General features: G+C 55.6%; 1 protein-coding gene across 1 annotated transcript in view; it reads right to left on the bottom strand.

Moving 5' to 3' along the window:
* The window catches only part of EFHD1 (EF-hand domain family member D1), a 35150-nt gene extending 11299 nt beyond the window's left edge, over nucleotides 1–23851 (bottom strand). Inside the window, exons 1-2 of the mRNA XM_004576725.2 lie at nucleotides 23277–23851; nucleotides 861–1008 (exon numbers count right to left, since the gene is read on the bottom strand). Of these exons, the coding sequence (XP_004576782.1) occupies nucleotides 861–1008; nucleotides 23277–23572 (444 nt within the window). The 5' untranslated portion in view covers nucleotides 23573–23851. The remainder of the gene's footprint in view (nucleotides 1–860; nucleotides 1009–23276) is intronic.
* Nucleotides 23852–24151: the final 300 nt, after the last annotated feature.

Here is a 24151-nt window from a genome sequence, read left to right as displayed (position 1 = left end):
TGCAACTACAGTGCTGGCTTCCCTTTAAGGGTGCTGGTTCATGTCCTGGCCGCTCCACTTCTCATCCAGTTTCCTGCCTATGTGCTTGGGAAAGCAGTCAAGGATGGTCCCACTGTTTGAGCTCCTGCACCCACGTGAGAGACCTGGAAGAAGCCCAGGTTCCCGCCTTTGTACCAGCCCATTCTCATTAAAGAGTGAACCAAGGGATGGAAGATCTCTCTATCTCTTCCTCTCTCTTTTTCAAACCCATCTTCAAATAAAACATAACAAAAATAACCCTCTGCATGTATACATTTAGTATGAATGTTCTGGTGATCATCTTTCCTTATTTCTTTTTTTTTTGCAAGATTTAGTTATTTTTATTGAAAAGTCAGATATACAGGGAGGAGGAGAGACAGAGAGGAAGATCTTCCGTGCCCTGATGCATTCCCCAAGTGGATCCGACAACTGGAGCTGAGCTGAGCTGATGTGAAGCTAGGAGCCAGGAACTTCCTCCAGGTCTCCCATGCGGGTGCAGGATCCCAAGGTATTGGGCCATCCTTGACTGTTTTCCCAGGCCACAAGCAGGAAGCTGGATGGGAAGTGGAGCTGCCAGGATTAGAACCGACACCCATATAGGATCCCAGCAAGTGCAAGGTGAGGACTTTAGCCGCTAGGTTACTGTGCTGGCTCCTCCATATTTCTCTACATTTACCGAAAATGAGGATGTGGTCTTCATCAGTTTCCAGAACATTTTCCCAGACCAGTGGGATTTTTCATCTCCGAGAAGATGTCTAACAGCATAATTGCAAGTAAATATCCCATCAGCACTCTCTTGTATTCATGCCCTGCCTCCTAGCTCTCACTCGCAGGACAGTTACCTCCCGGAAGCTGAGCTTGCCGTCGAAGTCCTCGTCCACCTCCTTGATCATGCTCTTCAGTCCCAGGTGGGTCTGGGGGGCCCCCAGCTTCTCCATCATCAGCTTCAGCTCCATGAGGTCAATGAAGCCGTCCCGCCCAGAGTCGTACCTGCCAGCAACACAGCAAGGTCCCACAGTTAGGTCTCCCATAGAGATTCCCTTTGCTTGCTTTCTTGGAAACGCCTCAGGCAGCTGTTGCTTTGTGGGGCTCACCGGCCACCCCAGTGGCCTCTGCCACCCAGGAGGATGTTGCAGGCAGGTGGTTTCATACCTCTGGCCTTCTCCACTGGGCCGTCCATTGGTCCGAGACAAAAGGCCCCTCCTTTCATTTCTCCTCAATTCCTAGGATTGAGCCGCGCCCAGCACTAAACACCACAGGCTCCCTCCTGGCCATGTCTGCCCCCTCAGCCTTTATCTTCCCATCACTTCCTTCCTGTTTTCTCTTACCCACAGACCCTCAGTTACTCAGCTATGAACATTTTGCTTTAAAAAACATTTCCTTGGGCCCAGTGCAGTGGCCTAGTGGCTAAAGTCCTCACCTTGAACGTGCTGGGATCCCATATAGACACTGGTCTAATCCCGGCAGCCCCACTTCCCATCCAGCTTCCTGCTTGTGGCCCGGGAAAACAGTGGAGGACAACCCAAAGCCTTGGTACCTTGCACCCATGTGGGAGACCTGGAGGAGCTCCTGGCTCCTGGCTTCGAATTGGCGCAGCACCAGCCGTTGTGGTCACTTGGTGAGTGATTCATTGCATGGAAAAACTTCCTTTCTGTCTCTCCTCCTCTCTCTATGAATCTGAGTTTGTAATAAAAATAAATCAGGGCCCGGCAGCTAAAGTGCTCACCTTGAACACATGAGGATCCCATATGGGCAATGGTTCTAATCCCAGCAGCTCCACTTTCCCATCCAGCTCCCTGCTTGTGGCCTGGGAAAACAGTGGAGGACGGCCCAATGCATTGGGACGCTGCACCCGTGTGAAAGACCTGGAGGAAGTTCCTGGCTCCTGGCTTCGGATTGGCTCAGCTCTGGCCATTACGGCCACGTGGGGAGTGAATCATCGGATGGAAGATCTTCCTCTCTGTCTCTCCTCCTCTCTGTATATCTGACTTTGTAATAAAAATAAATCTGAAAAACAAATTTCCTTTAATGACACAACTAGGAACTGCCACACTTGCCCATGGGCATATGGGCAGAAAACCAAGGTGCCCCACCCTGGCAGACACAGCATTTGTACAACAGAATAAACATTTCTCCAGCACAAAGACACTGGGCTTGGGCCACAAGCCACAAAAGTAGCACAGTCTTGAGGACTGGTGACACTAGGGACTTGGTCAGACACGCACAAGTCAGGCACCTAGAGTGGGCCAGCTCACCTACGGTCCTGTATGGACTTGGACACTACAGCCAAGCCTGCACTTAAATGGTTAAAATGGCCCGTCTCATGGTACGTGTGTTGACACAGATTGGTTTTTTTTTTTTTAATTTATTATATCTTTTAAAAGGTTTGTTTTTCATTGGAAAGTCAGATTTCCAGCGAGAAGGAGAGATAAAAGATCGTCTGTTTGCTGGTTCACTGCAGAAGTGGTCACAATGGCCAGAGCTGAGTCTATCCAAAGGCAGGAGCCAGGAGCTTCTTCCGGTTCTCCCACACAGGTTCAGGGTCCCAGGGCCTTGGGCTGTCCTCTAATGCCTTCCCAGGTCACAAGCAGGGAGCTGGATGTGAACTGGAGCAGCCCGGACATGAACCAGTGCCCATATGTGATACTGGTGTCTCGTGCAAGGCAAGGACTTCAGCTACTAGGCTACCATGTCAGGCCCAACACACTTTTCTTTTTATTGACTTTTTTTTTCATTTTTTATTATATTTTTGACAATCTTTACATAGTTAATTAGGGGAGACTTTTTTTTAAATTCAACAAATAAGCACATTTTTATACCTACCCCTACCACTTCAAAGACAAAAGCTGGGAACAAACACCCCCACCCACCTCCATAGACAAACGGAGAAATGTAGCTGGTGGGCAGCTGGGCCTCCAACCCTGTAGGCCATGGCATTCCAGGCAGGACAGCCCAGCTGGGGGAGGCCAGGAACGCTGACACTCCCGCAGGCCTTCTCCTACCCAACATGCCCCGTGGCCTGCCCCGAGGGCCCCAGGCCACCCACAACCCCCACACTCTCCAGCAGTCCCCACTGTCTGTCTTTGTTTCCCAGCAGCCCTACATTCCTCCACAGCAAGGCGTGGAGCACACACCAGCGCCACAAAGAGCACTGATGGGCAAGCCAGTGCTGGGCCTGGAGGGCAGCCGGGTGCACCTGGGACTCCAGGAAGCAGGCAAGCTTTTCAAAAAGGCCATGCTATGTAAAAAGGTTTACACCAACATAAAATCATCTTTGAGTTCCAATTCCTTCCTCATACGAAAGGCAGATGGACCAGCCTAGGATCTGGTGGCATCGAAGGGGGTTTTGTCAGTGCTTTTAAAAAGGAAACAGCATAGTGGCACCAGCGGGCTAATCCTCTGCCTGCAATGCCAACATCCTCTATGGGTGCCAGTTTGAATCCCAGTGGCTCCACTTCCGATTCAGAACACTGTTATTATTCCTGGAAAAGCAGAGGAAAACTGTTTAAATCCTTGGACCCCAACAGCCACACGGGAGACCTGGAAGAACCTCCTGGCTCCGGCTTCAGATCTGCTCAGCTCCAGCCACTATGGCCATTTGAGGAGTAAACCCACGGATGGAAGATCCTTTCTCTTTCTCTCTTTCTCTCTTTCTCTCTCTCTCTCTCTCTCTCTCTCATCCTCTCTGTAAATCTGCCTTTCCAATAAAATCTTTTTAAAAGGAAGAAATAATTTCTTTATGTTGTTTGGCTAAAAATGAGTCCAACTTAAAAAAAAAAAACATTGGGGCTAGGCATCCTGACACTGGAACTTTAGGCACCCCATAGGATACCAGCATCCCAAATTGCACTGCCTGGTTTGGACCCCAGCTGTTTTGTTCTGGGTCTCCCACATGGGTGCAGGGGCCCAAGTACTTAGGCCACCTTCAGCTGCTTTCTCAGGCACATGAGCAGGGAGGATGGGAAGCGGAGCAGCTGGGACTTGAACTGGCATCCCTACAGGATAATGCCAGACATCACAGGCAGTGACTCTCCCCGCCCCAGCGCCGAATTCCAAGCACAGATTCTGAAACACCAGCCAACAGCACCATGGCTGCACTCCTAATGACGGGGGGACAGCAGAGTTCAGGAGGCTGCAGGAAGGTGTCTGGAGTGAAGTCACACCAGGAAAGATCAACATTCCCGGGCCAGAGTAAAGCAGGCTGTGGCCCCTCCACCACCTCTCCCACCCTGCGATGGTCTGCTCCACTCTGTGCAGGCTTAGGCCTGGCCAGGGCCATGTGGCCCAGCAGCCAGAGCTGGGCTGCACCCATGGAGACTGATGGGCGCCAGCTCAAAGCAAGGAAGACCCTTTTGGCAAAGCAGCTGACGCTCACTGGACCCGACACATGAAGATAACTCTTGGAGACAGCCTGTGTGTCTCTGCTGCATGGACTTCTGGTTCCTGCAACTAAGGACCTAGTTTTGGCAGCATGGAACTTCCCAGAGCCTTCCAACACTGCCAAGAAGCACACAGGCAGCTGCCACATGGAGCTCTGGGCTGCGAAGGGATGAGGTCCTGGGCACCCTGGGGGAAACTCTTGGTGACCTTGCATTAAAAGCCCTGGTGGGGTCTCATGCCATCTGACCTTCTGAAAGGAACAGCACGCAACGTGGCTGTCCAGCAAGCTGTGCGGTGGGGTTGGTTGCTGCCAGGAAGGGTGGTACATGGAGGACCTGGCTCCCATGTGGCCCCAACCAAGGGGACAGCAGAGGCAGGAAGGGAAAGGCCAAGGGCAGAGGCAGTAGTTGAGGACCTCAGGGAAATGCCCAGGATAGGAGAATGATAAGCAAAGGTCAGGGAACAAGGCAGGGATTTGTCCTCGTCCCTGGCCAAAGGCACAGGAGGGAGGGGTGGCCAAGGTTTCCCCATCGCCCAGCAAACCTAGGATCATGTGGGATGGAGGGGAGCACTTAGCCTCTTTCTCTGATTGTCTGCAATCCAGGAGATTGGGGGAAAAACCTTTAGTTTTCAGGCCCTTAAATGGCCATTGGGGAAAAATATGTTAGAAAAGACTTCAGCGGGCCTGGTGCAGTAACCTAGTGGCTAAAGTCCTCGCCTTGCACACGCGGGGATCCCATTTGCAGGCCAGTTCTAATCCGGGTGGCCCCAGTTCCCATCTAGCTGCCAGACTGTGGCCTGGAAAATCAGCAGAGGATGACTTAAAGCCTTGGGACCCTGCACCCTCATGGGAGACCTGGAGGAGAATCCTGGCTTCGGATTGGCTCTGCTCCAGCTATTGCGACCACTTGGGGAGTGACCATCGGACAGAATATCTTCCTCCCAGTCTCTCCTTCTCTCTGTATATCTGACTTTCCAGTAAAAACTCTGGGCAACAGGCTAAAGGAATTTCAGCTTCTCTCAGTGGGTGGAGAAAAGCTGAGCCCAGCACCAGGTGGTAGGGGTACAGGTAGCAGTGGTAGAGGGTGGGGGTGTGGAGTGGTGGTGGTAGTGGTGTGTGTGTGTGTGTGTGTGTGTGTAAGTGTGTGTGTAAAATCCAGGCACCCAGATGGGGGTGGTTTGCGGGTGGGGTGGTGGTGGTGGTGGTGGTGGTGGTGTGGTGGTGTGCTCACACCTGCTCTTCCCACAGCGGTCACTGGACCATAATATGGGTGCACATAATAGGGTTTCAGGAGTTAGTGACTGCCACTGGCCAGCTCAGAGTGTCGCCTCAGACCTTAGGATCCTAACAGCCATCCTGGGAGGAATGATGACAGCCCCTCTAAGGGTGTCCTGCACACCCACGGCATGCTGGACACAACCCTTTGTCACCTGCACAGAGGGAGGCACCCAGGAGCCCCTTCACAGATCCCCTTGCGGATCTGGACTTACCTGGGATCTCCCTCCCTCTCCTTGCTCGCTCTTGGTCAAGGTTTACTTATTTGACTGGCAGAGTTACAGTGAAAGTGAAAGCGAAAGAGAGACTGACCGACCGACTGACCGACCGACCGACCAACCTAGACCCTGCACGTGCTAGTACATTTCCCAAATGTCCACAGTGGCTAGAGTTGGGCCAAGCCAAAGTCAGAAGCCTGAGACTCCTCCCTCTCTCAAGGCCCATGGAGGCCGACTTGTTCTCATCATTTTGGAACCATCTCTTGTCCCCTCCTCTGATGCACCTGTGGTTAACACCCTGACCTCCTGGAACGTTGCCCAAACTCAGGCCCTTCTCAGACCTCGCTGGAGAGGGCCGCCATGGCCACCCCGGGACCCTCAGCACTCCATGGAGTTCCTTTCTCCCTTTGAGCCAAGCCAGGACTCTGTCCTTCTGCCCACAGCAATCACCAAAATATTGTTTCTTTTGCTCCCGCCTGCTCACATTTTTGCAAATGCTGGTCAGAGTTCCCCTAAGACCCTAGCTCCTCCACCAACATCTTAGCTCCTTCCGCGCCTACCTCCCCTTAATTACAATTGCAAGCCCTTGTGGAGTTAGGGAGGGGTCCAGAGGAGGTGACTCCAGCAAGGGGTAGGGGAGTGGTGCCAGGCAGTGGTCAGAGGGGAGACCCTTTATACAAAGCCATAGTTGTCTGCAGGGAGACAGCTCCCTCTGGGGCACCTACCCAGTCCCTTGTGCCAGATCTGCCCAGAGGAGGACAAGGCCCTCCCAAAGAGCCTCCCCTGGGAAAGGCTTCAGACTCCTCTCCTGGTTGGAGCCATCTCCGAATGCTGGAGCAAGGAGGGGACCACTGGCAGCCTGGCTCCAGGGAGCCCACGTGACCCAACTCCCCCATCCCACCAAAAGGGGCAAGGGCGGGTTTCCAGTGTCCAGGCCGGGCTGGGCCCCTCTCCGGTGCATGAATCACCCATTCTCTCGGCTGCTACTGGGCAGAGCCCCTGGGTTTTCTTGGTTTTCAGCTCCCCGGAGCTGTCCTAGCCTAAGGAAGAAAGAGAGGCCAGCCAGTCTTTGTGTGCGCAGTATCCCAGCCTCCCCCACACTGGGCTCTCAGGAGGGGGGCCAGTGTCCCAGAAACTGTCTGGAGAGAGGGGGCGGTACCATGTCCCAGAGACCCCCAGGACCCAGGTCTCCGCACAGAAAGTCCTTCTATGAAAACTAGATGCTGCCTTTTCAAACCAAACAGCCAGTGTTGGGCCCTCTGAGAGTGGCTTTAAACCCCTCAGACCTTGCAAGCTCCTCTTCAACCTCCAGGCACATTCTTAAATTTATGTGGGGGGGTGGGCAGGGAGTGGTATGATGGCTCAAGAGGCCAATCTTTTTTTTTTTTTTTAAAGATTTATTATTATTGGAAAGCCGGATATACAGAGAGGAGGAGAGACAGAGAGGAAGATCTTCCATCCGATGTTTCACTCCCCAAGTGAGCTGCAACGGCCGGTGCGCACCGATCCGATGCTGGGAACCAGGAACCTCTTCCGGGTCTCCCACGCGGGTGCAGGGTCCCAAAGCCTTGGGCCGTCTTCGACTGCTTTCCCAGGCCACAGGCAGGGAGCTGGATGGGAAGTGGAGCTGCCGGGATTAGAACCGGCGGCGTCCATATGGGAATCCCGGGGCATTCAAGGCGAGGACTTTAGCCGCTAGGCCATCCCGCCGGGCCCAAGAGGCCAATCTTATACCTGGAAATACCAGCATCCCATATGGATGCCAGTTCGTATCCCGGTTGCTTCACTTCCCATCCAGCTTCCTGCTTGTGGCTGGGAAAGCAGTTGAGGATGGTCCAAAGTGTTGGGACTCTGCACCCAAGTGGGAGACCTGGAGGAGGCTTCTGGCTCCTGACTTCAAATTGGCTCAGCTTTGGCCATTGTGGTCATTTGGAGAATGGATGGATCCATTTCCAATGGATGGAAAATCTTTCTGTCTCTTTTTCTCTTTGTAAATCTGACTTTCCAATAAAACCAATCTTTAAATTTATGTGTGTCCCAAGTTTTGCCCAAAAACAGCACTGCTGGCTGCACCCTGCGCCAGGAAGCCTCTGCAGGAGCCCTGGGGGCAGCTGCCCTGTGTTGCCAGCTGTCTCTCTCTGGATCAGCCTCAGGGACGCCCCAATATCACAGGACAGTATGCCCTCTGCACCCCTGTCTGCCTGCCCAGTTCCCTGTCCTGGGAGCAGTTCTCCACACTTCGGATCACCTCCACCCGCTTTTTCTGCTGCAGCCTGGGGCAGCCCTGTGCGCAAAGGGAAGCAGGCTCCCTTGGAGGAAGGACAGGGACAAAAGCGTCAGACCAAGCTTTTCATTTCCCATCAGATGGCCTGCGGCCATCCCTGCCCCATGAGTGCCCCGGGCCTGCTGTTGTGCCCCACATACTTGGCCCATTCACTCCGGCCCTCACCACCTGTCTCACTTGCTACTGGGGCCTCTCCCTAGCAGAAAGCAAAGACAAAGGTGTGTCCCAGGGGGACAGGCAGGTGACAAAGACACAGGCTAGCTGGCAAGCAGGAACCAAGAGCAGCCAAGAGACAGGGCAGGGGAGGAGCCGCTATCAGCAGCCCAGGGTTGTGGAAGCATGAGGAAGTGGGGAGAAGGACCAACCCCACAGACATCCTGGGAGAGATGTGCCTTGCTGAGGCAGGTTAGCCCCAGTGGAATGCTTTGTGCCACATTCAGGGGTGGGCAGTGGGTGGGCATGGGATGACTACATGCTAGTCCCAGCCATGGAGGATGCTGGCTGAGAAGGATGGCATGGCCAGCTGTGAGTGCTCAGCCCTGGCTCTGTCCATCTCTAGTCTGGCACAGTTCCCAGCCTCTCCTGCTCGGAGGCCAATGTTTCTGCAGGTCATGGGAGCCCGTGGAGAGCGGAACCATCCCTACCCGGGCCCATGGTCTAACCAGCCCCAACCCACTGCACCTGAGGGGTCAACCAATCTCCAGCTGATGACATTTGCAGGGGAAAAATGAAGTTGCCTCCCTTTTTCATGCCATTGTTCCCTGAACAATATAGTATAGCGACTGTTAATGTAGACTGTTAATGTAGCATCGACATTGTACTAGGTGTTGTAAACATTCCAGACCTGATTCAAAGTGTAGAGGAGGATGGTGTTGGTTATATGCAAATGCTAAGCCCTCTAAGGGACCTGGGTTTGTGCAGGAGCTGGGAGCAGGGATGGGGGGCTTGCACCCCCTGCCGCAGGCGTTGAGAGCTGATAGTGCTGGATCTGAAAGTTCCTAAGGAAAGCTGGAACTTAGTGCAGCAGTTGAGTCATGGCTCGGGAGCCTCATGCTCGTGACAGGAGGCCTGGCTTGAGATCCAGCCACCCAGCTTTCGGTCCAGCTTCCCGTGGATGTGTGCCATGCGAGTGACAGCTCAAGCCCCTGCCACCTCTGGGATGGAGTTCTAGGCTCCTAGGTTAGGTCTGCCCCAGTCCTGCCGGTTGAAGACATTCAGGCAGTGAACAGATCTCTCTTTTTCTCCAAAGTGGAAAAAAGTTTAATTGTATTTTAAAAAAAGGCCAGAGGCATGCAGAGCTGAAGGGGCCACCCCCACTACCACAAGCCACCCCCACTGAAGGCACAGCCACGGACACTCCCCAGGCCTCCAAGACAAATCCGCTGTGTCCCAAATGCTTGCAGTGAGCATGTGCTGTCTCTGCCAGGGACTCTCATGTGGACTCGGGGGCAGGGAAGGGCTGGCCACTCACTGTACCAACCCTTCCCCTGGGCTCCAGCCATCAGACTGGCCATCCAGCTGCCTAATCAGGGAAGGGCTGCTCCCCACAAGTCCTCCTGTGGGCATCAGCATCACTGGGCAGAAACAGAGCAAACCCCAACCCCACCACTGGTGCAAAGGAACATGATGATGGCCACCCAATACGGGCCAGTTTGCAAAGGACCATGCACAGAACTAGCACCCCTAAAGGACCTGGTGGGCAGGATCCACCTTCTTGGGCAACTGGCTGCAGGTGCCCTGCTGCGCTCAGGCCGGGGCCACCCAGACGCAGGAGCTTGGTCCCCTAAGCGGCTTATGCCAGTCTCTCCCATTCCACATGAGCCCCTGTGACTCCACCTGCAGCTCCCCGCAGCACATGGGCCCCCAGCAAAACATGGCTCTTCTCTGGAGACCTCCTGGTGGGAGGGATGTGGGAAGACAGGGTAAGACCAGCACTTCCAGGCGCTGTGCAGCAGGTACTGTGCTGTGCTCTGCATCTCTGGATGAGTCTCCTGAAATCTCTGGGCCCCTCGTTCCTCCACTGTCCGCACTGGGGCCTCTGCCAGCTGGGGGAGCCCTGGATGGAGCCTGACTCCTGGCTAAGGACTGCAGCAGCTCTGCTTGTTTCAGACAACTGAGGAGTGAATTAGTGAATGGAAACTCACTCTGCCTTTCAAAAAAGAAAATAAAAAACAATTTGATGGGCGAGTCCTAGAATGGGGAGATAGGGCTGGGGTTGCCCCCAACACCTAGCTCTCCTAGACTTCCTAGAGCCCCCTAGCTCCCAGTGACACATCAACCACCATGAGGTTTCTACAACCAAACCCTACTAGGACTGGCCTGGCGCCAGTCCAGCAGGGCACCAACCCCTCCCAAGTCCCTAAAGTTAGGAAGTGGGGGGGAGGTCCTGGGGGGAGGGGCCTGTGGCATGCTGGACTGCCTCCGGCCTGCCCCCACCTCTACACCCTCCAGGCTGGCACTTAGCAGCCTGCGGGGGAAGGGGCTGGGGGGAGGACATTTGATGGAGCCTGATGACCTAGTTAAGGCTGAGACTGCACACCCAGCAGTCACACGATCTTGGGGACAACCTGAGAAGGTGGTCACCTACCCGTTTCCACCCTCTCTCAACCTGCTGAAGGCTCACATTATTTCCACTGAGAGGCACTCATCCTTTGCCAAAGGGCACAGGGGTGGGGTGGGGCGGGGGGGTGGCACCGTAATTGCAGTCTTGGGCTTTGGCAGCAGGGGACGGAGCCCGGGACTCTCTGGAAGTCAAGGGGCTGCTCTGCACTCCCACCTGCCCAGGCCCAGCCCCAGGGTGGGTGTGGAACTGCAGGTGGAGGGCAGCTACCCTCATCCATGTAGAGCTTGTCTCTTCTAGGGCAAGCTCCAGAAGAGGGATGAGGAAGCTCGCAAGAATGGACCGGAAGTGACAAGCCTTGGTGGAGCCGATGGGATGGTGCTGGCCGTGGAGGCCATGAGCCTACAGGAGTGGGGCCAGAGGGGCAAGGTCGCAAGGTTTCTCTGGCTACATCACGTAGGCTGTACTGGGCAGGCCTGGGGCAGGCCAGAAGAGGCTGGCAGTCAGAATGATAAAAGAAACTTGTCGTGACCCAGGGGACAAGAGTACAGGACCACATATTGCAGACCGCACCTGCAGCACTTTTTAGATGCCCAGTGTTGGGAAGGGTGTTAGAATACGGTAGGGTCAAGCTGTGGCCTGGGACACCTACATCCCACACCAGGGTGCCCCATGAGAGTCCCAGTTCTCTGCTCCTGTCCTGGGAGGCAACAGCGAGCGTTTGGGCCCCTGCCACCTCAATGGGAGACCTGGATGGAGGTCCTGGTCCTGCTTTCCCCAGTCACTGCAGCCATTTGGAAGTGAACAGAAGACAGTTCTTTCTCTTCTTTCCAAATACATTAATGTTACCCAAAATACATCGGTGTGCATGTATACATGTGCACTGTCAGACAAGCTGCCCGGCTTCCCTGTACCTCGCTTGCCCCACCTAGAGATGGCTGGCATCTGCACGCACCTACAGGCCAGCATTGAGAGCAGCGAGGTCCCAGTGCCAGACGTAACCCTAGAGAACGGCAACAGCACACAGCAGGGCCCCACAGCCCGCAGCCCTCAGGTGTCCCTGGGCAAGTGTGCTGCTCAGGAGTGACCTTTACTGTGGGGGAGGGAACGAGGCATTTATAGAAGTGGCAGACACCCACCAAGGCCAAGCCAGGAAGCATCCAGGGCCGGCTTCTCTCCCAGGTCATGCCACCATCCTGGTCCCTATGGGCAAGGACCTGGGACTATCAGAGGCCAGATATTTTTGGCAAGGGTTGTGCTGAGGCACAATGGGTGCTTAGTAAGCGGAGGTGGGTGGAGGTGGGTGTGGGCATCTAGCCCCAGGGTGGGACCCACTGCAGCCTTGGAGGGGGAGAGAAGGCTACCGCTCTGCTATTTTTCTTCCAGGAAGGGGTGGAGGGGGGCAGAGGGGTTGGCCCCGGGGCACGTGACAGTTGGCAAGGTCACAGCCACGCCCCCCTATTTCCTGCCAACTTGATCCAAGTTGACAGAGGGCCATGACTGCAACTTGGATCCAGATGCTGCCTGGGAAGGCGAGACAGCAGGTGGCCACATGGGCCCCAGGGTCACCACTCGGGACTCAGACCCGGGTTCACAGCTCCCCATCCAGTCCCTATCCCAGAGCTCTGGCTGGCCTCGGACTGGGAATGGCAACCCAGGGCTTCATCTGCAAAACTCAATTTTTCTTCTGTTCAGCAAGCTGGCAGGGAAGGGGGCCAAGGAGCGGGCAGGGAGTAGGCTAAGATGGGAAGAAAAAAAAAAGCAGGTCCAGGCATCCCCTCCACTCCACGCTGAGAGACACACCATAACAACAGAATTGCAACAGCATTTCAGGAACGGGACACGCAAATGCTGGTGACTGCCAGCCAGGAGATGGGGGGCAGGCAGGCAGGCATCCACAAATAACTTCCAAAGACAAAATGCAGGTGCGGCATGTGGAGTGGAGCCAGAGCCCCAGGCTGGAGGTCTTTGGAGGAGGGCAGAAGGGCAGCAGCAGGCCAACGTGGGGGTTTCCCCCGAAAAGTAGCTTGGATGCAAATAGGGGACGTCAACCCAGTTGGGAGCCACAGCAGCTAGGATCCAGAGTATGGCGCTGGCAGTGAGTGGCCTTTGGTAAGGACTGCTCCATCCAGGCCTCTGGTAATCCAAACCCGGGCTGCGCCCTCCCAGGCTGCCAGGAGGGCATGTGGCAAGAGCTGTGCTACCTGGTTCCTTCCCAAAGCCCCCAGAGACAGGGACGGGGTGCCAGATGAAGGCACCTGCCCCCCACATCAGACTGCCAGGGTCTAATTCCCAACTCCAGCGTCCAGCCAGTGCAGGCTACTGGAGGCGGAGTCAATCCTGCCACGTGGGAGACCTGGACCAGCTTCCCAGCCTCCAGCCAGTCAGGCAGCAGGCCGGTAAATCTGAGCTCATTGTTCCTCTCTGTTTATTTATTTTTTTTAAGATTTACTTATTTTCTGGGCCTGGCATAAAAAAGAAAAAAAAAGATTTATTTATTTTCTTATTGGAAAGGCAGATATGCAAAGAGAAGGAGAGACAAAGAGAAAGACCTTCCTTCTGCTTGTTCACTCCTCAAGTGGCCACAACAGCCCGAACTGAGTTGATCTGAAGCCAAGAGCCAGGAGCTTCTTCTAGGTTTCCCACACAGGTACAAGGTCCCAAGGCTTTGGGCCATCCTCGACTGCTTTCCCAGACCACAGTCAGGGAGCTGGATGAGAAATGGAACCGCTGGGGCTTGAACCGGTGCCAACATGGGATCCGGGCAGTTGCAAAGTGAGGATTTAGCCATCAGACCACTGTTACTTTTTTTGTGTTAAGCCCCTCTTACTTTTTTTGGAAAGATTTACCTATTTATTTGGAGTCAGACAAAGAGAAAAAAAAGAGACAGAGAGTTCTTCCACCTACTGATTCACTCTTCAAATGATCACGATGGCCAGAGCTGGGTCAGTCTGAAGCCAAGAGCCAGGAGCTTCTTCTGGGTCTCTCATGTGGGTGCAGGGGTCCAAGGACTTGAGCTATCCTCTGCTGCTTTCTCAGGACATAAGCGGGGAGCTGGATGGGAAGTGGAGCAGCTGGGACTTGAACTAGTGCCTAAATGGGATGCCAGCACTGCAGGCAGAAGATTAGCCTACTGCACCATTGTATCACCCCCACTGAGTCCCAAATTTAAGCAAACAATAAAATCTTTTTTTGTTTGTAATTGTTTTTTAAAAAGCTTAGGCAGAACAACATTGGGGTTCATTGCTCCTTCCTCAGTCAGGGGCCAGCTCAGGTAAAGCCAAGCACAGTCCATCTGCCCTACTTGGGGCAGTCCCTGGCCTGGGTGGCCCATGCCCTGGGGCTGGCCCATGGGATATCAGAGACTGGGGCTGGGAAGTTTCCTTCTGATGTACAAGGGCCTCTTGGTCCACACCTGCAGGACCCTCTCACCCCTGCCACAGGCTGCTGCTGACACAGCAGACGCCAGTCAGGGTGTCCCTAAGGACAGTGGCACCCAAACTGACCCAGCGGCCACCCTTGTACTCTGCGCACCCTGTTACATGAGATGACATATTTCTTTATTGATGAGTGAGTTTGGGGCAGAGTTTTCCATTACCGGGGCCAAAGGCCTCCCAACCAGCCCACAGACTGACACAGATCGCCCAACCTCTTACTTCGCACCAAGCCAGCAACAGACATCGTAGCAGGCACAGGGCAACAGGCCTCTCCACTCAAGGGTCTCAATTTCTTAAAAAAAAAAAAAAAAAGTTTTATTTTTGCCTTGAATTTGCAAGGCAGAGAGACAGAGACAGATCTCCCACTGACCAGTTCACTCCTCAAATGCATGCCACAGCCATGGCAGAGCCAAGAGGTGCGCCAGCAGCCCCCTCCAGGTCTCTGAGATGAATGGCAGGGGACCAAGCCCTGGCGCCACTGCCTGCTGCCCTCCTAGATGGGGCTTGGCAGGAAGTTGCAGCCAAAGAACAGCCCATCTGATCAGGGATGGGGTCAACCCAAGTGTCTACACCACACACACACCTCTAAAACCAAACGCCAAGGGATGTTCTGAGTAGGGACCACTTTACTTTCACCATGAAAAATAATTCAGCTGTCTTTAAATTTAAGATTCTTGTCCTCCAAACCAGCAGACCTAAATGTTTCCTGTGCCAAAGAACCATAATCTGTCGAACAAGCCAGAACTCCCAACACGGGTGCATATGAAAGTTCACCCTGGACTCCCAAGGTTCAAAGACAAGAGGTTCAAAGGCTTATGCTCTGACCACGGACCCAACGACATACAACCCCACCCTGCAGCCCTGTGTTCTGCCAAAATAGTTTCCATTTTCCTTCGCATCTGGAGGGTGTTCATGCTTTGTTAAGATATATTTAGTTGAGGGCCAGTATAGTAACCTAGCCTAGCGGCAAAAGTCCTCACCTTGCATGCTCCGGAATCTCATACGGGTGCTGGTTCTAACCCCAGCAGCTCCACTTCCCATCCAGCTCCCTGCTTGTGGCCTGGGAAAGCAGTCGAGGACGGCCCAAAGATTGGGACACTGCACCCGCGTGGGAGACCCGGAAGAGGTTCCTGGTTTCCGGCATCGGATTGGCGCGCACCGGCCCGTTGCGGCTCACTTGGGGAGTGAAACATCGGATGGAAGATCTTCCTCTGTGTCTCTCCTCCTCTCTGTATATCCGGCTTTCCAATAATAATAAAATCTTTAAAAAAAAAAAAAGATTTTTTTTTGAAAAGTCAGATATACAGAGAGAAGGAGAGACAGAGAGGAAGATCTTCCATCTGCTGATTCACTCCCCAAGTAGCTGCAATGACCGGAACTGAGCTGATCCAAAGGCAGGAGCTAGGAGACTCTTCCGTGTCTCCCACGCGGGTGCAGTGTCCCAATGCATTGGGCCGTCCTCCACTGCTTTCCCAGGCCAGAAGCAGGGAGCTGGATGGGAAGTGGAGCTGCCGGGATTAGAACCGGCACCCATGATTTTTTTTTTGAGGGCCCGGCGGCGTGACCTAGCGGCTAAAGTCCTCACCTTGAAAGCCCCGGGATCTCATATGGGTGCCGGTTCTAATCCCGGCAGCTCCACTTCCCATCCAGCTCCCTGCTTGTGGCCTGGGAAGGCAGTTGAGGACGGCCCAATGCATTGGGACACTGCACCCGCGTGGGAGACCTGGAAGAGGTTCCAGGTTCCCAGCATCGGATCGGCACAGCACCGGCCCGTTGCGGCTCACTTGGGGAGTGAATCATTGGACAGAAGATCTTCCTCTCTGTCTCTCCTCCTCTGTGTATATCTGGCTGTAATGAAATGAATAAATCTTTAAAAAAAAAAAGATTTATTTATTTAAAAGGCAGAGTTACAGAGAGAGATCTTCCATTTGCTGATTCATACCCCATGTGACAACAATGTCCGGGGCTGGGCTGGGCTGGAGCCAAGAGCCAGGAACTTCCTCCAGGACCCCCATGCGGGTACGGGGCCTAAGCACTTGGGCCATCTTCCACTGCTTTCCCAGGAGCATTAGCAGCGCGCTGGATGGGAAGTTGAGCAGCCAGGACTTGAACCAGGGATCAGATAGATGGGATGCTGGTGCCACAGGCAGTGGCCCAACTTGCAACACACAGCGTCAGCCCCATCTGGAGTTTTTAAGCTGAAGCACACCAAGGGCCACCTCTTAGAGGCAGGAACTGCAAGGCCATCTGCTAGGGTTTGGACGGGGTGTGTGTCCCTTGAGGGGTCACGTGTTGGAAGCTCGGTCCTCCCAGCCAAGTATGCCAGGAATGGTATGGATTCTAAAGGGTGGGGCTGAGTGCTCCGTCCAGGGTGACAGGGGCTGTGGCCTGGGGGGAGTGGGGCTGTGAAAGTAGCTCCTGGAGGAACACTGAGTTCTCCGGGAGAGAACCGCAGCCAAGGCAAGCCCGACTAGAGCTCTCTTCCTTCCATCCATGCTGCCACCATGCTAGTGCCACCTGCCAGTGGGCCCCTCCAGGGCTGCGGCCATCGGGCACTCTGATCTTGTCCCTGACCCTCCAGCCCTGGGAGCTGAGCCTACCTCGGGCATTCTGCTGTGGTCACAGAGAAGGGACAGGTACCCAAAACCTTTGCAGGATGCAGATGCTCATTCCAAGGACCCCAGCTGCCTTGTCAGCAGCCCTGACTGGCAGGGGAAGCGCTGCTTCTAGAAGCAGCTCTGGGGTCCTGGAAGGCAGGCCTCCCTGCTGGTGGAGGGGTGCAGTGTACCTGTGAGCTTCTTCCGTTTGCCCTCCAGACATGAGCTCTGCCTAGAGAGTAAAGCTACAAGCCCTGGGTAGGGAGAGAAGAGACTGGTAAGAAAAGAGGTGGTGGGCAAAGGTCACAGCTCTGTGAGAGCCTGGCTCTGGCCTCAGCCTCTCTGCTCCCAAGGCAGCATCCTGCTGATGGGTGCCCAGGACACGCCTGTCCCTCACAAGCCACAGGATGTTCAGCGAGCATCCAAACAAGCCCTGGTTCACCTGTCAATTCAAGACAGTCAAAGGTGCAGGTGCGGGGCTTTCATCTCCCAGGTGACTCAAGGCAGGGTACAGCCACACCCAGACGGGCGCCTGGCTTTGGGGATGGGGGAGGGGGCAGGAAGCGCTGGGAGGAATACTCTGTACCCACTGACTTCCACCTGCCCTGGCCCTCTTTCAAGTATATCAACTCAGAAGAGCAGATGCCCAATGTGGGCACCTCCCTGGCACCCCACAAGCCAGACAGAGAAGAAAGAACCCCACAACAGTGACAACCTTGCCTTTTCCATTTTCAGCCGTTTCCGACTGACAAGGGAACATGTTGTTGGCGGGGCATGGGTGACGTCACCATTTCAGATCCTTACTACTCAAGACAACTTCGACCCTGGGTTCCCACCCTCTCTTTGGGGAATGAGCCGCCCAGCTGCATGTGCAGGCCCTGCCCCCTCCCTGGAAAGGGGCCTCTGGATGGCTGCACCATACAGCTGAGCCCAATTCCCCGCCTCAACCTTGACCACGAAGGCCAGCTCACATTACTGCCGGCCTGACACGCACCGCAGACTCAGTGTCCTCGGCCCTCACACTCGGCTTTCAAAATCAGGCCATTTGCAGCTCCCAGCTCAGGCTATCCGGTAACCCGTATTCCCTGGCCACTGAGGGGGCCCCGGACGCCACCCGCTCCCCTGCACTCCCCACTGAGTTATCTGTCTTCTGAGACACACTAGTTAGGGGGCCCAGGGACACCAAAGATGGGGTCCTCTCGCCAAAACCCCCCTCCTACCTTGGAGGATGCAAGAAACCCCAGAGCCGAGGACTCAAATTCAACTTAAAAGCCTCAAGCGGGTTTCACAGCATCTCTGTGAACCTGTTGGGTCTTGAACAAAATGATCAAACCGGGCGTACTCTGGACCGCCTAGTCAAGTTACACACTGTGAAGGGCTGGGGGATACAGCAACACTGGGTCCACTGCCATGGAAAGTCCTGCTGGAAGGCAGCTGGGGACCGGCCAGCATTTCACCCAGCGTGTCTGGGGAGGCGGTGAGGACATCTCGTCAGCTCTGGCTTTGGGGGAAGGCCTCTTTCTAATTGCCTTTGGATTCTGCTGAGAGGAAATCCAGGGACCTGCTGGGGAGAGGGTCTCCCCAGCCCCACAGACACTGCTGCAGGGACTGGGCAGCCCCCCTTTGCTCCCTCCGCTGGTGGGAAGGGCAGCTCCCAGAATGCACATCTGTCTGAAACCTCACAACACTGGTGAGAGAGATTCAGATGAGGTCACAGGGTTGGGCCCTGAGTCCAGCAACTGGCGCTCCTCTAAGCAGGCCATGTGTGAAGACACCCAGACACACGCAACAGGACAGCTGCTGGCCCCAGAGGTGGGGTTCGGGGCGCAGCAGCTGCCAGCTAAGGACAGCCAGGGGTCCCCAGGGACCTAGGAGGGACAAGGATGACGTCTCCGCTAGAACTCCGTTAGCAGGCAGGGTCATGCTGACCCCTGGGTCCTGAGACTGGAACTTCCAGCACTACAACAAATAAATGTTCTTAGTTGTTTGATTTTCCTTTTATTAGAAAAGCAGAAACAGACAGACAGATCTCCACTGCTGATTCACTCCTCCAACTACCTGGACAGCCAGGAGCTGGAACGCCTATCTGGACTGGGATCTCCCTCGTGGGCAGCAGGGACACAAGGACTTCAGGCACCACCTGCCCCTCCCAAGGTGTGCACTGGCAGGAAACTGGAAGGGAAGTTGTGAAGCCAGGATTCCAAGCAGGCACTCCAGCGCAGGATGCCGCGGTCCCAAACAGTGATGACCACTGCACCAAACATCCCCTCCCATTAGTGTGGATTAAGACATATATATATTTGAATGGCACAGTGACACAGAAAGGGGTAGACATAGAGACACAAACAGAGACATCCTCTATACATTGGTTGAATCCCCAAACAACTGCAACAGCCAGGGCTGGGCCACGCCAAAGTCAGAAGCCTGGCAGGGTCTGGCGTGGTAGCCTAGAAGCTAAAGTTTTCTTCTTGCACATGCTGTGATCCCATGTGGGCTCTGGTTTGTGTCCTGGCTGCCTCGCAGCCCATCCAGCTCCCTGCTTGTGGCCTAGGAAAGTAGGGGAGGACGGCCCTAAAGCCTTGGGACCCTGCACCTGTGTGGGAGACCTGGAAGAAGCTCCTGGCTTCAGATCGGCTCAGCTTTGGCCACTGCAGCCGCTTGAGGAGTGAATCAGCGGAAAATCTTTCCTCTTTGTCTCTCCTCTTCTCTGTATATCTGACTTGCCAATAAAAAATAAACAAATATTAAAGAAAGAAAGAAACCTGGCATTCCTCCCAGGTCTCCCACATAGGTGCCCAAGCACTTGGGCCATCCTCTGCTACCTTCCCAGGGCATTAGCACGGTGCTGGATGGGAAGGGGAGCAGCTGGGACTCCAACTGGAGCTCACACAGGATTCAGGCTCACAGGTGGGGGCCTAACCTATTGTACCCAAACAATGGCCCCTGTGCAGTTGTTGTTTATGTTTTTTTGGTTGAAGATTTATTATTTGAAAGGCAGAATAACAGAGGGCTTGAGAGACGGAGAGAGCTCTTTCATTCACTGATTCCCTCCCAAAATCCTGCACTAGCCGGGTGGGGGGGCAGGCTGAAACCAGGGGCCAGGCACTCCATCCGAGTCTCCCCCATGGACAGCAGGCACCCAAGAACCTGCCCAAGAACCCCTATCACCTGCTTCCCAGGCACATCAGCAGTGAGCTACTCCCCAAGTGGAGCACCCAGGATTCCAAGCAGCACACCCACACGGGATGCAGTTAAGGCCAGCAACAGCTTAAACGTCTGCACCACTCCACCGGCCTCCTCAGCTGGGCAAAGACACCCCTGCCTGTCCTGTGTGCCACAGCAACCTAGGCATGCCATGCCGTTTCTCCAGAGAGCTTGTGGAAAATGAAAATCACAATGCCTCCATTTTAAAACCTTTTGCACCCAAAGTAAGTTTCTGCTGAAAATTTTTAACAAGTGCCACCCTCAGCCACCTGGCAAGGCAGCTGCTGTGTCACATCCCTTCAGCAGAACCCAGAGGAACAGCACCTATGGTCCCAGGGGAACCCACGACATCCCAAGCCGCAGCCACTGCCACCCTGCCACTCCAACCGCAGGCTAAGTCAAGTTCAAAGGTTAACTCAGACTTGGCAAAGCGAATGGCCAGTGGGAAACCAAAGAGGGGGACCAAAGAATCACACTAACATTACAGCTACGTGAAAAGACTCAGGGACCACAGGCCCCTTGGACCACAACAACCCCACGCCCAGGCAGGCCCTGTTCCACTCCCACTTGACAGGCGAGGAAGCTGAGGGCACCGTGGTTGGGAGGAGTCCGGAGCCCAGGACACTCAGGTCCAGCCAAGTTCATGCCTTTCACAGCCTCACAAGACTGCTTCTTGGGGCTGGCATTGTGTTGCAGTAGGTTAAACAACTGTCCGTGGTGCCAGCACCCCATATGGGAGCCAACTGGAGTCCCAGCTACTCTATTTCCCATCCAGCTCGCTGCAATGTAGCTTGGAAAGCAGTGGAGGATGGCTCGAGTGCGTGGACTCCTGCACCTGTGTAGGACATTCAGCTGGAATTCCAGGTTCTTGGCTTTGGCTTGGCCCAGCCCCGGCTGGTCCTGCAAACATCTGGGAAGTGAAAGAGCAAATTGATGACCTCTTTCTTTAACTCTGCCTTTCAAATAAATCAGTTTTTTTTTAATTGCTTCTTGAAGATTACAGGTTAGAAAGAAATCCACCAGAAAACAAACTGGTACCTTCCGTGTTCTCAGCACACCGACTCGCATAAATCGGCTTGCTTGCTCGTTACTTAAGCACAAAGGAAAGAAATTGCACTTCAGTTAGGGGCAGAAGCACGGTACAGGTTAAGCATCCCTAATCCAAAAACCTCCACAAATCCCTCCTGTCATCAAGTTGGACCGGCAGCATGTCGGACTTCAGATGCCCCCGATGACGGATGCTCCCCCAGTAAAGCAAGCCCCACAAACAGCTCCAGCGCAGACAGCTCTGAAACCTTTTCAAAACGGGATGCTCAGCCACCGGCAACCAGCTGGCTCAACGGGCTGCTGCCAAGTCAGGTCCATCTCGGGGTGAAAGGAAGTGTCCTGGAGGGGCCAGGCAGTGGAGGGACCCAAGGAGCCCGCAAGGGCGTCCTGGCCTGGCCCCCAGCTAGTAGCCAGTGTGGGCACAGAGTGGACAAGTGTGTGTGGGGGAGAAACAGGGGTGGTGCCCTTGGCACGAAAGGCAGAAAGGCAGGCGTGGGATCTTCAAGAGGACTGAGGCGTACAGCATGCCACCCCAAGCAGGGTTTCACTTTCCAAAGTCACAAGCCCACTTCGCTCCAGTCCAGCGCAAAACTATTCAGTGACAATTCCAGACAGACGCAAGACATATGATTTAAATGACTTTTACTCTAAAGTGATTTCCCGCTTTATTATGTATTGTTCGTCTCTTACTGTGCCTCATTTATAAATTCAGCTTCACTCTAGCTGGACAACTGTGTAAGGGGCAAAAATGCAGCCCACCTAAGATCCACTGCTTCCCCCATCTCTGCCAACACCACAGGTGACGCCAGCCGCTGCTTGCAACCTCAGACACAGGCCCAAATCCTGGCTGTTCTGCTTCCCATTCAGCTTCCTGCTAAGGCACCCAGGACAGCACTGAGTGTCAGCCATGTGGGGAGGGGAGAGGGACATCAGGTATGGGGTGAACTGGCAGCTCTGTGGGGATCCCAGCCACTGCTCACCTCCCCTTAGACTTGACCCTGAGCCAATCCTGGTACCCTCAGGCAGTCAGCTGGTAAACCTCCCCTCCTTAAACCAGCTTCGCAAAGGAAACAAGTCGCTGGGAGGCATCATGAAGCCACCTGCAGGCTAAGACCCCTCCCTGTACCCAACAGGCCTAAGAGGAGCTGCTGAGGGGTGGGGCGCTGGGCCAGGGACCACCTCCTCACACCCACAATAACTGCAGAGAGCATGCTGGGGGCTGGGGAAGGAGAAACTCGCGTGTGTTGCCGAGGGCAAAAGGGGCACTTCCAGGTGTGAGCCAGGCAGCCCGGGGTGCCAGGGCGAGGCCCGCCATGGCGCCTTTAAATAGAACCTCGCAGCCACCGGGGGCAGGCACATTCCGGCGCACCTCTCCAAGCGCCCCGGGCACGACCTGGCCGCTGGCCGCCGGCCTCCGCTCCCCTGGGCATTTTTCCGGTCTCGGCCCAATTCTGGAAATAATATTAATAGCTCGGTGGGCGTAGCACTGGATGGCCTTAAAAGGCAGGCTCTGTTACTGCTCCACTCTCCAGATGAGGCAACCGAGGCCAGAAGCTGGGCTGACTTGGAGTTCCCAATACGCCTACCTCTTTAGCCCATTGTTGATGCCTGGCGGGCGGCTGCCTGATCCTTGGGCACACGAGCCCTAGCTGGACCCCAGCTGGATCCCCGCCAGCGTCCGAGGCCGGTAAGCCGAGGCACCGCTCTGAGGGGGGCTCCCGGAGACACGCCGAAGCCGAGCACTACCCAAGTCTTTCAGCCTCCGGGTGTAAAACAGACCCTGCCTGGCAGCCAAGGATTACCTTTCTCCTTTTGTTTTAAAAGATAAAAGGACAACAGGAGCTAATTCCTCCCCCGGGGGATAGAATTAAAGCAGGTGAGTGAGGCGCGCCCGGGCCTCCCTTCCTCGCTTTCCTCGAAGTTGCGCGCCGCGGAGAGGCGCAGGGCCTGGCGGCCCACGGCCTGGGACTTTGGCCGGGTCCCCGCATCCCAGACGCCTGCTCTCGGATCCCAGCGCAGCGCGGAACCCCCTCCCCCAAGGGGGGAAGGGAAGGTGGCAGAGCGGGACAGGCGGGCGCGCACGATCCGGCTGCCTTGAGTCCAATTTGCCAAGCGCACTCCGAGTCCGTGTGCCCTTCTCCCCATCCCGGTGCCACCCTGAAGCGGATGCCCGAGGCTCCCACCCAGCCTCCTCCCCGCCCGCCGCGCGGCATCAAGGACCCCTTGCGCTGGGGGCGCGCGGCGCGAATGCTCACAGTTTGAACTTGTTCTCTAGGTCCTTGATGAGCCGGCGGCTGAACTCCGGGAACTCGGTGTAAGGGTTGAAGACTTTGCAGCGACGGGGCCGCACTGCGCCTTCGCTGATGTTTAAGCGGCGGCTCAGCTGCGCGCTCAGCTCGGCGTCGGCGCTAGCCGGCAGCGCCACGGCCGCAGGCTCGGGCTTGGGCTCCGGGAGCGGGGCGGCGAGGGGTGCGGGCTGGGGGTCTCCTTCCTCGGCCTTCTCGCGCTGCAGCCGGCGCCGAAGTTTGCACGCCAGCTCCTCGCTGGCCATGGCGGCAGTCGCTCGGAGCACCTGGGAGCGGGCTAGCGGCGCGCTCCTCGCGGGCTCGAGGCTGTGGCACTCGGCGGGACGCGCGCCGGGCGGGCGGTTGGGAGGAAAGTGGGAAGGCGGGGCAACGGGGCGGAGCGGCGACTTTAAGGAGGCGCCAGGGCTCGGGTACCGCCCGCCGGGTGGGAGGACACAGGTGCGCACGTCCCGGCCAAGGCGACCCGCAGCCTCCGCCCGCGGCTCGGGACCGGGGGCTGAGCGCGCCCCCGGACCCAGCCTGGACTCCGGCGTCCGTTCCCGGAGAGCCTGGCGACTCTGCGGTCGCGACGAAGCAGTAGCCCGAGGAAAAGTTGGCGACCAACCGTTACAGAGTCCTTTCTCGGTCCCCGCGACCCCCGGCGCTGGCGGCTTGGGACGGCTACGCCGCGAGGGGTCTGCGTGCCTGGTGACCCCGCCCGCCTCCGCGGGTCCCGCAGGTGGGAGAGGCAGGCAAGGAACGCAGGGAGCGGTGGCTGCGTCTCACTCCACGGAGAGACATGTTTCCAAAACATGAGGAAAAACCCTAAACACAAACCAGCCAGT

Source organism: Ochotona princeps, chromosome 5 (assembly GCF_030435755.1).
Source record: "Ochotona princeps isolate mOchPri1 chromosome 5, mOchPri1.hap1, whole genome shotgun sequence".
Classification (NCBI taxonomy): Eukaryota; Metazoa; Chordata; class Mammalia; order Lagomorpha; family Ochotonidae; genus Ochotona; species Ochotona princeps.
Note: the sequence above shows the minus strand (reverse complement) of the source record. Positions and strands in the feature narration are given on the sequence as shown.